At 39.5% G+C, this 21,712-nt stretch overlaps 1 protein-coding gene and 1 long non-coding RNA gene across 3 annotated transcripts in view; one reads left to right on the top strand and one right to left on the bottom strand.

The window, feature by feature from the left end:
• Positions 1-626: 626 nt before the first annotated feature.
• The window catches only part of RORB (RAR related orphan receptor B), a 181,837-nt gene continuing 160,751 nt past the window's right edge, over positions 627-21,712 (bottom strand). Inside the window, exons 5-10 of one of the 2 annotated variants that reach the window (XM_029203888.1) lie at positions 21,223-21,344; positions 19,463-19,595; positions 16,635-16,742; positions 15,007-15,117; positions 11,936-12,048; positions 627-1,554 (exon numbers count right to left, since the gene is read on the bottom strand). In XM_029203888.1, the coding sequence (XP_029059721.1) occupies positions 1,399-1,554; positions 11,936-12,048; positions 15,007-15,117; positions 16,635-16,742; positions 19,463-19,595; positions 21,223-21,344 (743 nt within the window). In that variant the 3' untranslated portion in view covers positions 627-1,398. The remainder of the gene's footprint in view (positions 1,555-11,935; positions 12,049-15,006; positions 15,118-16,634; positions 16,743-19,462; positions 19,596-21,222; positions 21,345-21,712) is intronic. The other variant, XM_029203887.1, reaches the window with a different exon arrangement.
• On the top strand, positions 12,268-20,279 carry LOC114884720. The gene is made up of 3 exons (XR_003790885.1): positions 12,268-12,807; positions 13,427-13,529; positions 20,034-20,279. It is a non-coding gene; the product is annotated as an uncharacterized LOC114884720 (long non-coding RNA).

Below are 21,712 nucleotides of genomic sequence, written 5' to 3'. Positions count from 1 at the left end.
CCGGCTAGATGGATGATGCAATTTCAAACAGCACAGGAAACAGTTTTGGCTTTGAGGTGTATTAGTTCTGTAGAATAACCCAGATCTTTTATTCTAATCTATCAAGGTTTTGCTATATTTTTATAATACAGCATTTTGGAGTTGAAAAAATTAGAGACCCCAGACTAGAGGGACGTAGAAAGTCCTGCCTCCCCCTTTATTGCTGCATTTTCTAACAAACTTATTCAAGAGAATGAACATAAAGAACTACTTCTTTACTTTGTATATTCTCTTTCTTCCTCTTCTTTGAAAAAAAAAAAATGGTTAGAGAGAAAAATGTTTACATGAAATGGCATTAGGACCCTGGGCTCTGACCTACTCTTTTCCTCTAATTTTATTAGCAAAAATTGCTGGTGGTCATAATCTACAGACTGTATTTCTCTGTTAAAGATACAAAAAGCACCAAAATGAAGGTTCTTTCACAACTTGAAATCCAAAGAAAAAAAAACTGTTTTATGTGTCCTGGTGGAAATATCTATTGTTTGGTCAAAAAAGCCCTGGACTCCACAATGTTATCTGTGGCCTAATTCTTAAAACAGGAAAATGGCTCCAAATACTTATTTTTTTTTTCCAATATGTACCATCTTGACAAGGCTTTGATGTCATTGATCGAAACAGAGTTTTTATACAGAGGTCATGCATTATATTTATTCCTTTGTAGACATTTCTGAATTGGTACCATTCTGCTATTAACTATAGATGAAAACTCTGGCTGGGAAAACAAAATCCTGATTGTCTAACATAAAGGTAACATATAACACAAGGTAAATAACATAATAGTGCCTGACTGAACCTCCTTTGCTAGTAGGTATGGTATTTTAAGCCACAGTGCATGTGCATGTATAAGTAATAGTCATATATAATATTCTCAGATATTATATACTCATTACATACATGCACAGTGCTTTCCAAGACAGCTACAAATTTATACATGCATCAACTATCTAAAAACATAGAAATCGTTAAGCCTATTAAGTGGAATTTTCTTAAATTATATTTGAACAATCAACAGGAAAAGTAATCATGTAAAGTACTGCTCTGTTCTCGTATATATCTACAATAAAATTCTATAAACAGTTGTCTCCCCAAACATACCTGAATAAAATTAAAAAAAAGATAACACCCAGTGTCCTATATTTGTATATTTATGGTCATTTCAAAAACAAACAAACAAATAAAAGAGCCCCACTCAGGTGCATATTTACATTCTTCAAACTGTAGCGGTGAAAAATAATTGTATTAAGTGCAGGACATTCCTAATGTTGCAGTAGTGACATTTTCCTTAAGTCTTCATGAACACATTGCTTTTGTCTTAATGGTGCTGCATTCCATGACTATGAGACAGTTCGCTCGTCACCTTCACTTGCAGACGGTGGCACAGTCAGGATTAAAGAGCTCCTTGTATAACGGAGGAAAGAGTGTATTCACTATGTCTGGATGCGATTGCTTAAATACCTGCAGTTTCTCCCCGTGCAAGTTGCAAACTGCCGTGATGGTTGGTATCTTGGCTATTAACTGCAGAGTGGAGAGACAGGGAAGGAGACAAAGGGGGAAGCTCATTAGTGCTCTGTCTCCTGAATCAGTGTCCTTCCTGGCCTCAGATGAAGGGAACTGGCTTTGGAAAAAGATGTTCAAAAAGAAAGAAGGCTCACTTTCAGCTTCTCCTTTAGAACAAAACAAAACAAAACACCTCCCTCCCTGACTCTCTAACGAGAAAATAAAGAGAAGGAAAGAAAGCAGGACCAAGCTTCCTAATTCACTGTTCTTATATAAAGTAGGTATGGGAGGTAGTTTAGTTTAATCGTTAGGAGGGGTGCTCTCTCGGCAGGCTGACTGAGTCGGAATCCTGGTTCTAAAATAGCTAAATGGCCGTGTGGCTGTGCCATCCTCTATGTCTCAGTTTTCTCATTTGTAAAATGGGCTTACTCATAGCACGTACTTCATTGCGTTGTTGTGTAAACTGAGTGAGGAAATTTGTATGAAAGTGTTAAGAATACTGTAGGCATGAAATACAATTGTTAGCTAATATTATTATCTATCATTTCCCATAGATTTTTTATGATGTGAATATCAGAATTTTTAGTTTTGGAAGGTGACAGTGTTAGGAAGGTGTAACCTAAATCATATGAGGTGTAATTCACAACGATGTGGACGGCTTTTCTGTCAAGGTCACTAGCTTGCCGGTAGCTCTCTAATCCTTTCCCACCGTAATGAGTAAAATGAAACCTATATTTAGTCAAGGGAGAATTTGGGAAGTCACTGGCACTCAGCTTCCTTAAGGAGGTGTTTCAAAAACTCATGGGAGAATATCCACTTATAATTGTTAGGTTTTGATATATAAGTATCATGTAGAATGTAATTTTTTGAGTTTAAATACCCAGAACACAGTGTTTTAATAATTTAAAATATCCACAGTTTGTTAAATGCTATTAGGTCTTAGGTTCTGAACAATTCTAGCTTTTGACACACTTATAATTTTGGAACACTTAGAATCCATCATTTAGTGTCAAAATTGCTTAAAACCAAATGTCATTGTGATCAAATTACTGTGGGAATAAGAAATGTTCTCATATAGATAATACTTTTACAAACGATAAGCTTGATAGTTCATACAGCTGACCAAGGGTACACTTGAAAGTGATGATAAAATTAAGTAAAACCCATCTAATCACCAATTAGGCTCACTGTGCTCCCTACCCTATTCAATAATAAGAAACCATTTCAGCCTTTGAAGTAAAGGAGGAAATAGATAATTAGTTACTTTGTGGCTTTTCAAAATCAGAAATTTCCACTCTTTTATTAACTTTCCTTTTAACAACTAATGACTATATAACCACACTATAAGCAACTTCAAAAATAGCATAAGGATTAGACTTGTTGACATATTCATTAAAGGGATCTAGAACACATAAGTCTGGGGTTCAGACTTTCTAGTTCCACTGCTATTTAATGATAGGGATAGAAATGAAAACAAAATCATGAAATCTTTATAGAATGGATGTTAAATTTTAGACTGAGAATCAAGACTTTCTCTCCAACATTATGAGGTATTTAAACTGGTAGCAGACACTTCTACTAGACACCAGAATTCACAAAACAGTACTGTTGTTGCTTATAAACTATGGGAGAAGACAGATGAATAAAGTGACCACACAGTCGAAAGCAGACCGAAAAACTGGTGAGTGCCATGGAGGAATGATGCTAGGGCAAGTGGTAGATAACAGAATGCTCTGACTGCTTCAAGGCAGGCACTTCTGAGAAAGGACCATTTCAGCTGGGCTCTGAAGGGAGAGGGAGAGCTAACTAGACGCTGGGGCTGGGGGTACATAATATGTTCCAGGATCATCGGTGCTATTAGAACTGAAGGAAGTTCATTGTCGCTGGAGCCGTGGGTGAGCATGTTCAAGGATAAAGCTGGGCAGGCTGCTTGGTCACATTACGCTAGGTCTCATAGTCTCTGCTAAGGTCTTTCGTAGGGTTTTGAGAAAAATTATCAGAATCCCATTCTGAAAGATTCTCTTTGAGTCCAGGGTGGAAAGCCGTGTCTTTTCTATATTTTCATAGGTAAAGAGTGTACAAGTGTCCACTTTAACTAGAGTCCCTTGGGAAATTACTCAAGCTTTCTTAACCAGCTGGTTCGCACAGAAGGAGACTGCAACAATCTCGGAACACTTCTTGCACATTACAGTTCTCCCTGAAATAGCTACTGAGTGCAGAGACTTTGAAAGCGTCCTGTAATCATTGGCAGTTGAACTGATGGTGTGTGGAGCCTAAAACACCCAGACGCAGCTCTGTAATGCTTGTCAGTCTTTGGAGTGCACAGAACTATTGGAGTGCTTCCTAAAAATGCAGATTACGGGATCCCCTCCTAGGGATTCTGTTTCACGAAATCTAGGTGTGGGGCTCAGATTTCATGTTGGAAACAAATATCCTGAGGATGCGGGTGCACTGGGTCCATAGAACAGACTTTGAGAAACACTGTTTAAGAGGTTCGAATCTCATAAATTTACAACTGTTTTTCAAAGTAAATTCTTTGATGAGTAAATTCTTTATCATATTAGAAATAGTCCCGGTAACGGGGTGTCAAGTTAGCTTCTTTTCAGGAGGCCGATAAAAAAGTTATCATAGGCTTCCCTGGTGGCGCAGTGGTTGAAAGTCCGCCTGCTGATGCAGGGGACACGGGTTTGTGCCCCGGTCTGGGAAGATCCCACATGCCGCGGAGCGGCTGGGCCCGTGAGCCATGGCCACTGAGCCTGCGCGTATCATATCAAGAGAGGGAAGGTTTCATTTGCTTGGTTCTGTTAGTTTGGTGAGAGACAAATAATGAAATTTCCTGAGTTCCCTATGAGACACAAATACTATATAAAGAGAATTAGTCTAGTGATAAAAATATGGGCTTTCAAGCCTGTCTGGGTCTGACTCCCAGACTTGCTATTTACAGCTGTGTGATCTTGGGCAAGTCACTTAACCTCTCAGCTTCCTTATCTGTCATATGTCAATTATGATAGTCCCTATCTCAGAGGGTTGTTGTAAGGGTTAAATGAGTCAACACTATCTATGGAGTGCCTGGCCCATCCTGGCAATATCTGTGTTAGATGTCATGTGTCATTCCCACATAATGCTTCCCTCAAGGAGAGAAACAGTCAAGGTCCTGCTTGTTCAGCCAAATAACATGGAGGGCAAGAAACCAGCTTAGCCGCTAACCAAGCACCCAAAATTGAGTCTCTGTGTATTGTGGGTTAATGCATGGGGAAAATCAGCCATTTACTTTTATTGAAATGAAAAGCAACATCATTATCGATTTTCATTTTCTTGTAACAATTAAAGTAAGTTGCTCATTTAGTAAACTGTGATTCATAAAGTAGAATTCTATGTATTACAATTCTTAAAGCAGTTTTCTGCTCCTTTAGAGAATGGGTGGTCGAAAAATTAAATGTATGAGGATGGCCAAAATCATTCCATAGTTCATTTATTGGAAATATTTAACCACGGGTTTGGTTTGGGAAAGTAAATATGGACTCCTGCTTCCTTCCTTCCCAAAACTAGGTTTAAGGAAGTCTGGTTCAGGATCTAGTTCCCTCTTTTAGGGGATTTCAGTCCTGTCCCTGTTGCTCATCTGTAGAATGGGTTGAATGGTGACAAATGCTTTTTCTTATAGAGCATTGGGACCACTTGAGCAAAGAACACCGAAAAAGACAGAAGAGCTTCGCCAACCTCTGTGCTCTCAGGAGGGGCTGATTTCAAGGCATCCAATTAGCTGTGGGAATAGAAGTGCTGACAGGGGCATCCAGCACTCTGGAGGCACCATGGGCCAGGAGGCCATGAGGAAGCAGCGGCAGCACTTGTCAGAGCCCAGAAGGGCCTCTTGGAGGAAGCATCAGGCAGTCACTTACTGCTCATTAATATTATGTACTGCAGGTGGAGGACCCCCAGGTCAAAGGGAGCTCACCTCAGCAGCAGTTAATGGCTCAACAACTTTTTAAACAGCTGGGGTGGTGATCCAGAAGCACTTGGAGATGGAGTGGGTAGTCGATTTCAAATCATCATGAAATTTCTTCATGTTTAAATAATCTCCATAGCAGGAGTAGACAGACGGTCTATAAAAAGGCATTTTCACACTCATCTCTCTCTTATGATAAGCATTTCTTGCAAGAAGGAAGCTTTAGCTTATACCTACAGGGGTCTTACAAGACTAAAAAGCAGCTGTTGGAGAAGAGATAATAATCCTATGCTTCTTTCCAGAGGGTGGTTTTATGAGAAAATCCACAATTTTATAGCTGGTACATTTGATGTTGGAAGAATGGAACATGCAGAGGTGAAAACTAAGGATTGTGTTCATGTGGGCTTCCAGGCCATCAAGATGCCCTCCAACCTGAAGCAGGAAGTGAACAATGGCTTGATCAAAGTGGAAGAAACTTCAGAAGCACTGATAGAGACAGGACACATTAAGTGAGGTTACATACATCTATTTCTCTTGTCCACTCACTTCTTTGTTTGTTTTTGGCTGTGCGGCATGCGGGATTTTAGCTCCCCGACCAGGGGTCGAACCCGTGACCCCTGCAGTGGAAGCACAGAGTCCTAACCACTGGACCGCCAGGAAATTCCCCACTCACTTCTTTTTTGGGTTTTTGTTCAGCTAAACCTAGACACTTGGCCTAGATTTCTAATACTGAATTGGAGATATCTGTTCAGGTCACAGCCCTCTCTCACCATCTTTACTCCATGCTGGCATCCACGCTGTATGGCATGTTTTCTCAGGGAATGGCTGACTAAAGTGGAAGTGGACATTTGGTTTAACTGGGGTTGGAATTTGGAATCAGACGGGGAGCCAGCAAGTTACTTTCTAAATGTAGCATAAACTATGAGTGACCTAAGGAGCTAAGAGCTACCCATATTTCAGGGAAGCAGAGAAAACTGGTGTTCAGAGAGGGAGAAGAATAAAGTAGATACATAAAGAGAGATAAACTTGTGAGATGGAGAATTCTGAAGGCTTCCTAATTCCTTGTCCTAGTGTTTCCTGAATGGGGGCTGAATTTTTTACCTTAGATGAGATTTCTCTCCATTAGTTTATTTTATTATTTTCTTTTTGCTTTACCTGGTGTGAGTTGGTTCCTGTTATGTGTAACCCAAGAGTCCTAGCTAATACATCGACTTGCAACTTGATGAGTGAGGAGAAACATCAAAACCTCTCTTCTTATTATAGACCATTAGTCCGATGGACAACCCTTGAAATTTCTGGGTGTTGGACCTGTAGTGTATGCCAGCAAACTATAAATGGCTAAAATGGATTGCAATAATCTGGTCTCTCACAGGAATCCCGCAAGGAAACTGCTTGCTAAAGGGCCAAGACCATGTGTTATTTGCCTTTCCCTTCTTTGCATCTGGCATACAGTACATACTCAATATACATGTAGGTTGAAGTAGAAAACTATTCCATGAGAAAGCTATGTTTCTTGAGTATCGATTTGGAATTTAAACACTTGGATGATCTATTGAACCGTTTTTTATGATTTTGACTCTTGCATTATTTTACAGTGTATATACCATGTGAGGAAACCTGAGCAGGGCTCCGGGAGTGCCAAGTTTTACAAGGGCAGTGGTTACACGGGTATGTTAACTTTGTGATGATTCACTGAACTAAACACGATTTAAGAACTTCCAGCATGTATGTTATACTTTAAGAAAGTATAGAAAATTTAAATATAAAACAAATTCCTAACCAAATATGAAGGGGAACAAGGAGGCTCAGACCACATGGCCACATCATCTGAACTAGGACCCCTTAAGTCCTGACTGGACAGACTGTGTTGTTTAAGATTAAACTGATGAATCCCTAGCCCCACCTACTAGGAATTCTAATGTGACACCTAGTGTCCTGAACGAAGAATAAGCAGGCTTCAGGCATAAACATCCCATCATTAATCATGACACAGTCTCTTTAGATTTCAGTGAGCAAACAATGAAAATCAATGTAAATGACCCTTGGCAGTTTTCACTAATCTCTCAATCAGTGCTTGTGCTCCATAGACCCTATCTATGAGTCAACATGGCTGGTTTTTTTTTTTTTTTCCTAAATCTGTATCTTAATAGCACTAGTAAAGTGAGAGTGACCAGGAGTGATTTCTTTCAGGTAATATTTCAATTATTAACGTGTAAAATAGGCCTGTGTAAGCCTTCCCTCTTCTAAGCTTTTTTTTTTTTTGGCGTTATGCGGGCCCCTCACTGCTGTGGCCCCTCCCGTTGCGGAGCACAGGCTCCGGACGCGCCAGGCTCAGCGGCCATGGCTCACGAGCCCAGCTGCTCCGCGGCATGTGGGATCTTCCCGGACCAGGGCACAAACCCATGTGCCCTGCATCGGCAGGCGGACTCTCAACCACTGCGCCACCAGGGAAGCCCCCTCTTCTAAGCTTTTATTTAGTAACCTGGTACTGTTACAGTAGAAAGACAAATTCCCCTTGTTGATGATGCGGTTTTGTTATTGTTATGCTAGAAACGGAAAGCCTGATGGGAATGCTGACCCCTGGATGCAGGCTTTATAAACAGTGTATGCTTCACAGCTTTGGGATTGGAATATCACCCTAAATTCAATTACCATAGAACTAATTGAATCTGCAAGACTTGTAGAAATCCGTCTATTTATTCACTTAGAGTAGCGGCAGAACATCTAAAGAGTCCTTAAAACTGTTGCACGGGACAGAGCAATGGAAGGCAGAAGACATCAGAAGGAACCTTTGTTTTTCTCTTTTAGAGTCAAAGAATATTATACTGAAGGGAACTTAACGACCAGCCAGTCCCACCCTCCTCATTTCAGAGACAAGAAAACTGAAGCCCAGAAAACAGATGGGCTGCCTCCCCCAGTCATATGGCTTAAAAATATATATGTATACATGCATATACATATACACATACATTCTATACATATTACATGTATATGTATTTTTTTCCACGAGCTTTAGTGAAAGTGACCAGTGTGACCTCATTTCTTCACTTCTCAAATCCAGGATCCAGCCAAATCTAACTATTATTCATAGCCTGCGTATACCTTATACTTTCTTACGTCTATATCATTGCCCCCATCTCTTGGAATGTCATACTCCACCTCCCTAAACCCCTAACTTCCATCTTTTGAAATAGTTACCATTCATCAGTTGATTAGCTCAAATATACCCATTTCTTGGATAAACATTTCCCTGCCGAAACAAAATTTCTTCTGTCCACAGCAACTACAACAGCACTTACATACTATCTGTGATGAACCATGCAGCTTGCTTATAGTTGATCTCATTTAGTCCTTAAAATAACCATGTGACATTGATACTATCTTTTATCACATTTTACAAATGAGGAAACTGAGGCACAGAGAGGTTAAGTCCCTTGTCCAAGGTGACTAAGCGGCCAGTGGTTCTGATGGTTTATTATAAATATGCTACATGTTATTATTATGGTCATGAGGAGAGGAAACTAGACTCTTTAATAGGGTTTTTGTTGTTTTTTTTTTTACCCCAAACAAACAAACAAACTGATTAACATATAGGGGTTGAGACCTTCCTTCTAGTTAATGGATAAGAATTCCTGAATTTCAAATCTTCCCTAGGTCCAGGTTTGGTCAAAAGTATAAGGCATTGCTATTTGAACTTTTAATTTCAGGAAGTGGGCATGCAGAAAGTGTATGGGAGACAGTTTTTTTAGGATGAAATCTAATGACTATGTCTGAACCCTGCACCTCACCTAAGTCTGCTCCACCTGTTCAGGGTGAAACTGGTCGGTGGCATAAACAGTCTTTGCACACTGCACAGAAGGCAGATCTACCCCACCTACTGGGGATGTAACCTGAACCGCTGGACTTGAATACAACAGTTGGGTATGTGCACATTTTTCTAGAGATAAGTTTCATGATGTTTGCCAGATTCCCCAGAGGGGTCACTGTTTTAGAGGTGTTGTAGAGGCAGAAGAGCTCCATGACGATGAAGGAAAAGAAGAAATTTCTGAAAAGATGAGAAGAATCTGTGGGAGGGTAGAATAGTTTTTCTTAGGTTTAAATAAAGCTATTTATTCCTTCTGGGGAGTGTGGGTTTGATGAGAGGGTGTCCCTATATGTCAATGGCACCATTGTCCTTAAAGTATTAAAGCAGTCAGAACTCAGGAGACTTGTCTCACCCTCTTCCCTTCCCCAGGACACAACAGTTGAATCTGAGACTTAGACAAATGGAGTGACTTATGCAAAACCACACGGTCCAGAGCTGGGATAAATGAGAATCCAGTTCTCATTCCTTTTCATGGTCCCTCCACATTAGTTCACAGAACATCCTATCAAAATGATGACTGTTACAGCGAAGGGTCCCCACAAAAACTCAATATCCACACTTGATCAGTGGAAGCAATGCTTTGTCATCTGGCTCCAGTGAATTTTATGTAAGAAATAATCCTCTCTAATGCTTTCTCTGATTCCCAGCTTTGCAACATTCTCTTTCTATAAGAAAAGAATTGAATGGATGTTAACTAGACTTACTGTGGTGTTCATTTCACAATATATACAAATATTGAATCATTATGCTGTACACCTAAGGCTAATATAATGTTGTATGTTAATTATACTTAAAAAAACCTTAAAATAATTGTATACTTTTCCCACTAAGGATGGAGAAAAGAGAGTTAAGCTGACTTCACTTGGTGTTTTAATTTTTTTTCTTGCTATTAAATATCTTTCATCTTCAATTTCTCTGTCTCCTTTTACCCCAAATACCTCAGACTACCACCAGGATACCAGGTGGTAGAAAATGGTATAAGCATGAGGGTTGCTCTCTTGGGAAGTAATAATCACCATGTCACAGTGTGTTAGAATTTATGCAGTGGAAATATTTCATTTGAACCTACACATCTCTATAGCAGTAAGAAATTATGATCTTCATTTTAGAGATGATGAAACCACGGTTTTCTGACAAGAAGATGATCCCCTTAAGCAGAATAGCAACAACTTTTGTCTAACTCTGGATTTTATTAAGTTCTTAATTTTAGGGTGGTAAATATGGGGACCAAAGTCTTTGGGATATCCCAAATGCAGGAAATATCCTCCCTGCCCACATTAACTAACCAGATGTATTTATGCATATATGCTATGGAGCCATTACAGAGACAGATGCGTATATCCACATTACTGTCTTTTCTGCCCAGTGTATCTGAAGTTTTGCTTGTATGTAGAAGTTTTGCTCTTACCTGGGAGAAAACTGAGGTGTGAAGAGCAGGAGATTTGTCCTTGCCCACATGATAAGTGAAAAGTTGCACCAAAAAGAACTATCACTCTACAGTGTAGAAATGTTCTTCCTAGTGATGTGTTAATTTTAACAAAATGTTACCATAATGAAGCAGCATATTTAACTCATGGAGGTTTTTTATAGCAGTACTCTGTATGTGCAAAGTAAAATCTGATAGTATCTCTAACAGAGTCTTCCCCCCTTTTTTAAAATAAAGAACTTCAAGAGCAGAGTGGGAGGGTTTTAATGATAAAAATATAAAGAGTAGGATTCCTATCATCTTTAACTAAGGATAGGCTCCATTTCCTAGTTGTTTAACCTCTAAAAAAATTCCAATTCTTAAGAAATTTAAGATACTTTAGAATCTAAAATAACACTGAATATCATTAGAAAATTCCTTTATCCTCTTCTGATCATTTTACTTTGGTAAACAACTTTTCTCAGTATTCTTCTTAAAGATCACTATTTTTAATTAAGTTGAATCACAAAATGGATAGCATGGTACATGCATTTTGCCCCTGAGATACTTGATTTTGAAAGAATCCTAGAGTAGAGTTGAAGAGATTAGAGTAGAAGGGAAATTTACAAGACATCAGTCTAATCTTTGATTCTGGGTAGGACTGTCATTTACAACATACCTGAAAGGAAACCAGGCAGTATCTATAAGAATACGACCAATGATTAGGGACCTCACTCCTTCACACAGTGGTCTACCCTCTGTTCCCCAATTCTCATCACTTTATAGTTCTTCCTCATTTTGAATAAAAATCTACCCATTCTTTTGCCTGGACCTGACTCCCAAGTGACACAAAGTCTCCTCTTTCTTCATATATGATTTTTGAGGACTTGTTTCCTTGCTTCAGGCTTTTGTTCTTCCAAACAAAAGATTTGTCTTTGATTTGTCCTTTGATTTGTCTTCCTCTACCTGTGGTTCAGATCCATTCGTATCGTCCTTCCCTACGAAAGTCATTGTCCTTTCAATCTATTATAATTTCCCAGTCTCCCTTTTAAAATGTGCGCCTCAAAATTTATGCAACCTTTGGTAATCTTCAGAAATTGCTGCTGCTGAGAAATGTCCCCTGCTTTATGACTAGGCCTCTTCAGCTCACCGGGCTCTTTCAGTGACATTGGGTCTGAGGACCTACCTTTGCCAAGGTCTCATCATCCAGGTGATTCTTCTGAATCACATGTTGAAGTGCAAAATAAATTTTTTCCTGAAGCTTCTGGACCTTCCTTGGTTCTATCAGCCAGGCTCGGTCTGACAAAGGGAAAGAATGGGTAAGGAGCGGACAGAACGTAAGCTTTGTTGTATTTCACCTACATACATATAAGTGCTGAGTACCAGACCCATTTCAAATTAGTTCCAAATTGCTTCTGAAGACATGTCATTATTTTTCTAAAACAAATATTTTATAAGCAATTCTATGATGACAGTAATGTATAATACATTGACATACAGAATCAGGGTGGAGGTAAAGACACAATGGTTCAGAGAAACTCCATGTGTCTTATTGTCTGTGACAATTTACATCTCTTACTCTTTCTCTGGACATACGCTTAGATTTTCTTTCAAAGTTTACGTTAATGATTTGTGAAGAAATGAATTATAGAAGTGAAGAAAACCTATTGTAAAGGAGTGTTTTTGGAATTCAGAATCTCCCTTCCCTTTTATAAGCTAAGTTATAATTTATATAGCATCAACATGAATCAATTAAAAAATTTAATCCTGAGTCCTCTTTTTCTATATTGAATTTAATAGATAGGATAATCCCTCCTTTCCTTTAGCCTTTCCCACTTTCCTTTCTTTTTTCTTTCCTCCCTCCCTCCCTCTCTTTTGTTCCCTGCTTCCGTCCTTCCTTTCTTCCTAGACGCTTTATACCATGGTGACAAAATTCAGCCCAGTGTCAACGCCTAAGGTTGAAACTTCAATGAAGAGACACCTAGAGTCTCCAAATTCTGAACAAATACTCATGGAAAAGAACTTGGACATGATCCTTCTGAACACAGTTCAGGTCAGGTGAGAAACTCGATTCTGTAATCCTAGACAGGGCCAGGACAAGTCTAGCCAACAGTTAAGCAAACCCTTACGTAAGTGAGCACAAAAACCTTCAGTGACAATTGTCAATCAGAATACATTAAGTTCCCCTGCCTCTCCCTTCCCTAAACTATCTGGAGCTGAATAGACAGTAACTATTATGGCAAGAACTTGGGCGGAAGGGTGGGGTCTGGCATGCGATGGAGCCTACACAGGCTGGAATACTGTCTTTCCTCCCTTTTTGAATATGGCACTAGGCCAGGGTGGCAAACAAGGTATCTTGGAGTTGCAGAAGCCTCTGAGTGTGGGTCTGTGACCGGGGCTGGAAGATTCCCCACTGGGTAGAATAAGCTAAATAACATGCTTCCAAACTCCGTGGAGTTTGATGGCTTTAGCATTTCTTCCTAGAAAAAGGCTCATAGTTCAGCTGATTTCTAACTCATAAGCAGCAGGCTTGCCTTCCAACTGGGGCAGTTATCTTCATGGATTGTTTAGATTTGATATGCCATGTCTTAAATATTTGCTGCTGGGAATTTACTGACTTGTCACACGCATACCTACGAGGACAGTGACTTTTGTAATGCTTCCTTTGATTAAGCAGGAACCAGAGTGAAACCAGCTCCCTCATCATGGACTCAAAGGCTTAGAACTGATCTTCACCTGAACTATAATCAATGGGAGCAATCAAATGCAATGAGAAAACGGTAGGAGGAAGATTATTTGGCAAGTGGTTGCTACCAGAAATAAATATTGCTTGTCACTTCTTCCATTTATCTTTGTGTTGCCAAGTCTGGGAAACTTTCTAGGGTTTAAAAAAAAAAAAAGAAAAGAAAAAGGAAAAAGCCTGGAGGAACAGCTTGATTTTAGACAGAGCCACAAAAGAAACTGTTAGTAATGATATGCCAGTTGATAACTAATTTCCATTTTTGATAAAGTAGTTAAATAAAAAACAGAAGCAGATTTAAAAAATCCCCATAAAATAAGTAAATAAAGCCTAACAGATACAAAGTGTAAAGGCCGTATTATGGGTAGACATAGCTAGAGTGACATGTCAACAGGGCCCATCACAGGGAAGATTAATTTCTTCCAGCCTCACTGAAAAATATGTTAGGTATAAGAAAAGATCAAGTCTCTAGAGATAAACGGGTTATAGAAGGAATGAGTCTCTTGACCATAAAAATGACCAGGAATGTGTCTTTCTTTTCATAGAGAACTGTCAATAAAACTGCTATTCCTTGACCCCAAATCTAACTGAACAGATGACTGAATGAGCAACTCTGACTTTTCATTCTGGTTGAGCCATGCATTTATTAGGATTCCATACATTTTCAAGCCAGCATATACTTTTAAAAAGAATTTTAATGGCTATAGTGCTATTTGATCTATAAATGTCATACCATACCTTCTTTGAAAACTATTTGCTGTTTACTGCATTTCAGAGCTAGATGAGGTGTTTATTATTATGAAGCTCAACCCTCTTACTTTACAGGTGAGGAAACTGAGGCTCTGAGGGGTCAAGTGTTTAAGGTCACACACATACCTGGTGACAGAGCCTGTCCTAGAATGTCTACCACCACATCGGAGATTCTTCCTTTACCAGTCTTTAGTAAGAGCCATTTTTTTCCTCTGCTGTCCTTACCTCCTTTTAAAGCTTCTAATATTGCATAAAAAAAGAAGAGGCATTTGCCTGAAGTGAGAACGCCAACATTAATTTGGATAGAAAAACCGACGAAAGAGATATTTAAAGAGGAGAAAATGTATGTTTTACTTTTTTTTAGTCTCTATGCTGGCTTGTTCATTCAGGTATATTTCTACTAAGTCTCGCCTAACTGGACATTTTTGTCTATGTCCTTTATTCTTAAAATCAAAATAGAACTTAGTTATAACTCAGGCCATTATTTGTCTTCATTTATCTGTTAAGAAATGATCATGCTTTTCTGAATCTGGAGTCACCCTTACCACACATCCTACTCTTGCATTTGGGACAAAACTGATATTTAAATTAACCTGAGGCTACTTTTCTTTGAATTGTCCAAAAATATCACAAGCTTGCTAAAGAAAATATAGTTCTTTTAAAGTTTCTTCAGAGCACCTTGGCTTAGGTAGATGCAATTCATGTTAAAGATAGCAAAACAGTTTTTTTTTTTTTTTTAAAAAGGTAAGGACCTCAGACCTCCCTACCTGGAGATATCAGAACAGCAGATGAGAACAAAGCAATCTCTTCTTCAGTCAGCTGCAAGGAACACAAATTCTTTGCAAAGTCAAATGCTTCATTCACTAGGTCATCAGAACCTATAAAAGAAGGCAAATTAAATGAAAATACTTGAACAGAATGGGACAATAGTAAGAAAAGTCCCATGATCAAGAAGTTATTCAAGGATTTGCATACTAGGCACACAGAAAAAATATCTCTAAGTTCCTGACCATAACAAATGATTTAGTGGTAATTATAGAATGAGAAAATTGGGCAACATCTTGACCAGGTAATGAAAGTCAACATTACCAATGAGGGGCAGATAGAAATGGTTTGCACCCATTGTAATACCCAACTGGGAATATATAACCCCAATCTAATCTTGTAAGTTTGAAATTAGCTCCAACTAAAAAATTTTAAATTAGTGATTTGGGGATCCTTTAGCACAGACATAGCATTCATAGAAAACCTAAAACATGTATAATGGGCCATGGGCTGTCAGTCTTAGTGGCACTTATAGGATGTCACTGGCAATGTAGGATGTCCAGGGGCCTCAAGCTAAGCGAATGGAGATGAAGTGACTTTCAATTTGGTAATTTCCTGGAAATTCGATTGAGAAGCAAACATTCATTTATGTTTACCTTCTAATGAATGACTCGCAGGTCAGTTGCTTAGCCATTGTGAATTCTGGCAAAATAATGCTTCATCCCTACACGGATCCTTGGTAAATGTTTATTTTATGAAGCTGGAAATATACCCAAGTTGCTTGCCAAGGTTTTCCCTCCTTTCTTGAAAATCTAGCCTTGGAGATGCCATGGATGTATATCAGCTGCGGGAGGGAAACACTGCCGGCCCCGATGGATTTGCCATTGGCTACCATATCAACTGACAGCACAAAAGGTGAAAGGGCAGTGGCCTTCTTTGATGTCCGTGGGCAGGATATGGAACAAATGGCACTGTCAATTGTTAAAACCTTTCCTGGCACCAGCCCATCTTTGCTAACGTTCTTATCCATGCCGTGCACTGATGACTGGATGTGAATGACACACTTGCAGAGACTGGCTCTGTCCTGCCCTCCCACAAGAATGGTCTGGGGATCATTTTGGGCTGGTTGGCAGCCACGCTATCTGTGCTCCCAGAACTTCATGAATTAACAGGGAGAAAGTCACTACCCTGGGTTCGAAACAAATGAAAGAGCTCATCTTTTAAGCATCCTAACTAATGATTATAAATTTGCATGAGACACGTAAGAGGTCACCCATGGACCACCAGTGGTCTACATAACATTCTTTGTGAAGCAGTAAGCTAGAAGGTAAAAGAAAAGCTGATCCTACAAAGAATGCCTAGAATGCATCCCAGTTCTTTACAATCAGTTTTTGTTGATTTCTGAATGAAGCATGTTCGTGTCAACAGGGTCCACGTTTCTTTCCTTCCTTTTACATTTGGAGGCACAACTGTAAAATCAGAGGAGTTAGGTGAAACACTGGAGGCTCCCCTAGTCCAGCCCTTATTGAATAATGAGATACTAAGTCATGTTAGAGAATCAAGGCATTTCTTTTAGTGGAGAAACTGGTGGTAGTTAATAGAATTGTGTCATCATCAAAGGTGAACTCACCTAAGGCCTTGAACATTTGCATTCCTCCATATTTTCCTTCAAACAGAACAGTGTTGTTTAATGGGTTGAAGGCACGGCACATTCTCACTAAAACCACTTCCAAGCAACCTATGAGAAAAAAATTTCAAATGTGTATATATATATAAAGAGGTTACTACTGCATATAGGTCAAGAGACTTTAAAAAACTTTAAAACACACACATAGACACATAGACACACACATTCAGAAACACCTCAAGATTCCTTCCCAAGTAAAAAAGAACTATGTTAGAAATAAAGCTCTCTTGAAGTCTATGTGAGGGATTAAAGATAAAATACACTTTAAAGGTGACTAAAATGAAGGGCAAAAACATTTTCTTCAGAAGCATACATTTTCCCCCCTGTTTTTGACTGATAATGAAGTTAGTTTCAACTCTTGAATTCACCGGTGATCATAAGTGGCCCAGAAAGGAGATTTGCAGCAGGCAAGTTCAGTCTGTTAACTTTTGTAGAAGTTTTGCTGTTGGGGAAACCTGTTCTCTGCTTCAGTTTTTAACACACTCCGTGTATATTTCTGCATACGATGACTTCAATAGGGACACCTTCAGGATGTTTCTTGAGGGTACCATTTATGTCCTGGTATCTTTGAAATGAGGGTTTCTTGGTCAAATAAGTTTTGGCAAAAGGCTGAACATTATCCACTCCAGGGAGTTATAAGCAACATTCACAGGTCAAAGGCTGTTGAAGTCCCAACATGAAGGAGTTTGTTCAACCCTGATGGACCTAACATTTCTGAGTTCTCTGTTAGCCCAGTGGTGCCAGGACCTTCGTCTGCAGCCATAGGCAACTGTGGTTATTGTATTCACTGTTATATCTCCATCACCTAGAAGAGTCCCTGGCACATAGTGGGTGCTTAATAAATATTTATTAAATGAATTAGTTCACTACCTTTGTTTTGCCCTCTGAACATTTACTGACATCCTGAGCAAGTACTGCAAAGTTTCTCCACATTTTGGAGAAATGGGCTTTTGCCCCACAGTGTGTTGGAAGATGACACCCAGGCTCAGAAGTCAGAAATTTGCATGAGAACATCATATAGATGGTTTGGCTACACCCATGTTGTACCCAACTGTACCCCTGGTGCCTTTCTTAATGCTGCCATGTATATTTATGTCTGTGTTTTATTTCTTTGTTCTGCTGATGTATCTGCTTTCCCTCATATGTCACCTTAGCATAGAGGCTTACGCATAAGAAGGAATCTGCAAATATTAATTGAAATAATGCTTTTCTGAGAAAAACAATAATAGGTACCATTTATTCACTATCTACAATATGGAAGGCACGTCCCTTGACCCCTTACATTCTTCTACATTCCATGTCTCCTACCCTTAAACCCAGGTGGGCCTACATGACTGCCTTGACTAACAGGTGCAGTGGAAGTAACCCTATGGGACTTCTGAAGCTAAGTCAGAAAAATGCTACACACTTCTGCCTTGCTCTCTTGAAATGCTAACTTTCGAAACCTAGCCACCATGCTGTGAGAACGTCCAAGCAGTCTGTGCAGGGTAGGAACTGAGGCCCCCCTGAGCCCAAAGCCTTGTCTGAACTCCGGGCTGTCAACCAGCACGAACTGCCAGCCGTGAACACGAGCCAGTGCACAAGTGGGTCCTCCTGCCCGCAGTCAGGCTGCCTCAGGGAACACCACAAGCCGTCCCTTGCTAAGCCCTGCTCAACCTGTAGCTTTGGAAGCAAAATAAATGATTATCGTTGTGTGAACTAAGTTTTGGGATTGTTTTTATCCAGCAACTAATACAGCAGGTTCATGTTTGAGTCAAGATTTGCACCAACCTTAATCATTTGGTAACGAAGCAGCAGCAACTTAGAATAATTCTTTTGTTTGGCTCAAGTTCAAAAGGCAGCTTTTCTCCACACCTCTTTTTGTACAGTAGAGACTAACACAACATTGTAAAGCAACTATACTCCAGTAAAAATTAATTAAAAAAAAATAAGCCAGCTTTGCCAGATACTGGCTACGTGGTATTGAACACAGCCCTTCACTTCCCTGAATCTTTGCTTCCTCTTCTATACGATGGAAATAATTACTGAGCACACGAGATTAAAAGAGATGTCACAGGTAAACATAAACATATATATATATATGTTATTGCATATATATAAATTATGTTATTATTATTTGCTATAGCCCAGGACCATGAAGGTTCACATGAACACCATAGTGGTTCTTATTTTCTATTTTCAAAGGGGGCCAAAAAAGACAAATACATTTTTTTTCCTGTTTGGATAATGGCAGCTGCAAAGTCAATCATGTGCAAAGTTTCCTGAGTTGCTTCCTAAGTGACAGTGTGTGTGTGTCAGAGAGTGTGAGGGAGAAGTGGGAGGAAGGATTAGAGCAGAGTGAGTTTCTCCCGGTGTATTCTGGCTGCAGGCTATCCTCATTAAAATGACTGGAAATGACCACAGAGGCAGAGCTCAGCTAGCCTGGATTTTTTTCCCCCCCAACAGAAGGCAAGTAGTACATTTTAGAGCCAGCTCAGCAATTCAGCCACCTTGACACCCTAATTACTAGCACTGCCTGTCAAGCTGGGTATCTCAACCTCCACAATTAATAGCTCCACTTTCAATAAGCAAAATTGTATTTGACTTCAAAGGGGAACTGAATGACTATCAGGGCATTTTTATTATTGAGAGTTTCCTTTGGGAGTTGGCTGACAGCGTGGGTGGTAAAAATGAGCTACACGTTGGATGGAGGATTTTCTAGAACTATCAGCAAGCTAAGGGTCAACCACCTCCGGGTCTAAAATAGGCCCCCCATGAATTTTCTTGCTTACCTGACTTCAGAAGTAGGATTTGATCATTTTGACAGAGTTCCATGAAGCCTGTTATTCGCTTTGCAAACTCTACCACATATTGGATGGCGTGAGTGATCTGGATGGCACATTGCTGCCACAGTGCTTCCCTGGACTTCAAGAGAGAAAACACAGAATGTACATGGAGCAAAGAACAACTTGGAGACTCAGTGAAATACTCAAGGTTGCCCTAACTGGCGCTTACCTGTCACTTGGGGTCCATGGTAGGAATTTACCCACCTTTAGAAGAGAGGCAATATTTTCTAAGATATTGCTTTGACCTCTTTGAACCTTGATACACCACAATTATCAAAGTAATGAGGCTAAAATAATGGAAATATTGCAATAGTACAAAAAGATAGGCATTTATAGTTTCTTTATTATTTTGCCTCCTCCTCACCTAAACAAACTCAAGCTCTTTAGTCTATTTTGTAAAGTCAAACTCTTACACTGAGGAATAGCAATTTCATTCACAGGCTTCCAAAAAATTATTTCCACGTGTACCTGACAGACACTAAGTCTGTAATATTTTTATGTTGTGTTCTTTTCCCAGAACTTATGGAGACTGCTTTTTGGTACAAAAAAAATTCAAGGGGGCTTCCCTGGTGGCGCAGTGGTTGAGAGTCCGCCTGCCGATGCAGGGGACGCGGGTTCGTGCCCCGGTCCAGGAAGATCAGACATGCCGCGGAGCGGCTGGGGCCGTGAGCCATGGCCGCCGAGCCTGCGCATCCGGAGCCTGCGCGTCCGGAGCCTGTGCTCCGCAACGGGAGAGGCCACAGCAGTGAGAGGCCTGTGTACCGCAAAAAAAAAAAAAAAAAAAAAAAAATTCAAGGGAAAAGACATCAAATCAAATCACTATCTTAAGTAATATAGAACTCCGGAAATGTATTTTGATCCTTGGGTTATTTTCTTTGGAATGGGAAACATAAATCCAAGTTATGTGTTAATTCTGTTTTTTATTGACCATAACAATACCTATGCTTTTGTCTCCTTATTTATATAAAAGTGGTAAGATTTAATTATTCCACTGGAGAAAAATCAGTATGTTGTAGTCATATATTTATATATAGACACATTTATATATTTTATTAAAATTTCATTTACCAGTAGGTTTTGTGATTATGGATCTCAATCCTGTAGAAAATTAATGTGAGTCAAAACAACAACAACAAAAACAGCAACAAATTTCTTCTCTTAAAACCTTCTCTAATGGACACAAAAATAATCAAAATAATAATAATAACAGTAAAAATGTAGGGTGAGTTGTCCCTTTTTCCTCTGGTCCTTTTTAAACATGTAGGGCAAGAAGAAACATTCAGAATGCTTTGTTGCATATCTTTGTAGTGTAAGTTTGCAGCTATTATTCCTGCTATGACTTTTTCAATTGCTCCTATTCCTTGCCTGGCTGCAAGAAACCGCTATGAGATGTCCTAAAATCACCTGATGTGGGCACAGTCTCCCCAGTCACTCAAATAGGGCAGTGGTTTTCAATCGGGGTCGTTTTGCCCCCCCAGGGAACATTTGGCAACATCTGGAGACATTTGGGTTGTCACAACTACGGGTGAGGGGATGCTACTGGCACCTAGTGGGTAGAGACCAAGGATGATGCTAAACATCCTACAATGTGCAGGACAATCCTTACAGCAAAGAATTGTCCAGTCTGAAATGTCAACAGTGCAGAGGTTGAAAAAGCCAGAAACAGAGAAATCACAGAAAAACTTTCCTGTAGTTTCCCAGAGTACCTTGCTTTGATACGCTTTAATTTCTTCATATGTGTGGATCTGCCATGCCAGCTGGTGTAGCTCCTCCATGGTGTATTGACATGTCTCCAGATGGGACTTAATGATGTTCTGTGCAATTCGATCTATGAGAAAGAATATCAGTTTGAGGGTTTGTGAATAAAATCCCACTCTGCAGAAAGAAACCTGCTGTTAATGTGTTTCCTGTAGGAATGCCTTTTGTAGATACTCCAATTGTATGAGCATGTCTTTAACATTACTATCTATTTAAAAATCTCCAGACAAACTCTTTACTGCTTTTTTTCACTTTTCAGTCTTTTTATCAAAATTAACTGCCTTTTCCTCCTCATTTTGGTCACAAAACTGGGGTCTTAAAGTTGTAAAGTGTTCAAATAGATATTTATTTTTAAAATAAATACAAATTACCATGTACCATGTTTCTTGATTTTTGGCCTGAAAGTCCACTCACAGTCTTGTAACACTTGTCACACTG

Source organism: Monodon monoceros, unplaced genomic scaffold (assembly GCF_005190385.1).
Source record: "Monodon monoceros isolate NGI ecotype Baffin Bay Population unplaced genomic scaffold, NGI_Narwhal_1 Super_Scaffold_5, whole genome shotgun sequence".
Taxonomy (NCBI): domain Eukaryota; kingdom Metazoa; phylum Chordata; class Mammalia; order Artiodactyla; family Monodontidae; genus Monodon; species Monodon monoceros.
This window is presented reverse-complemented; position numbering and strand designations above follow the sequence as displayed.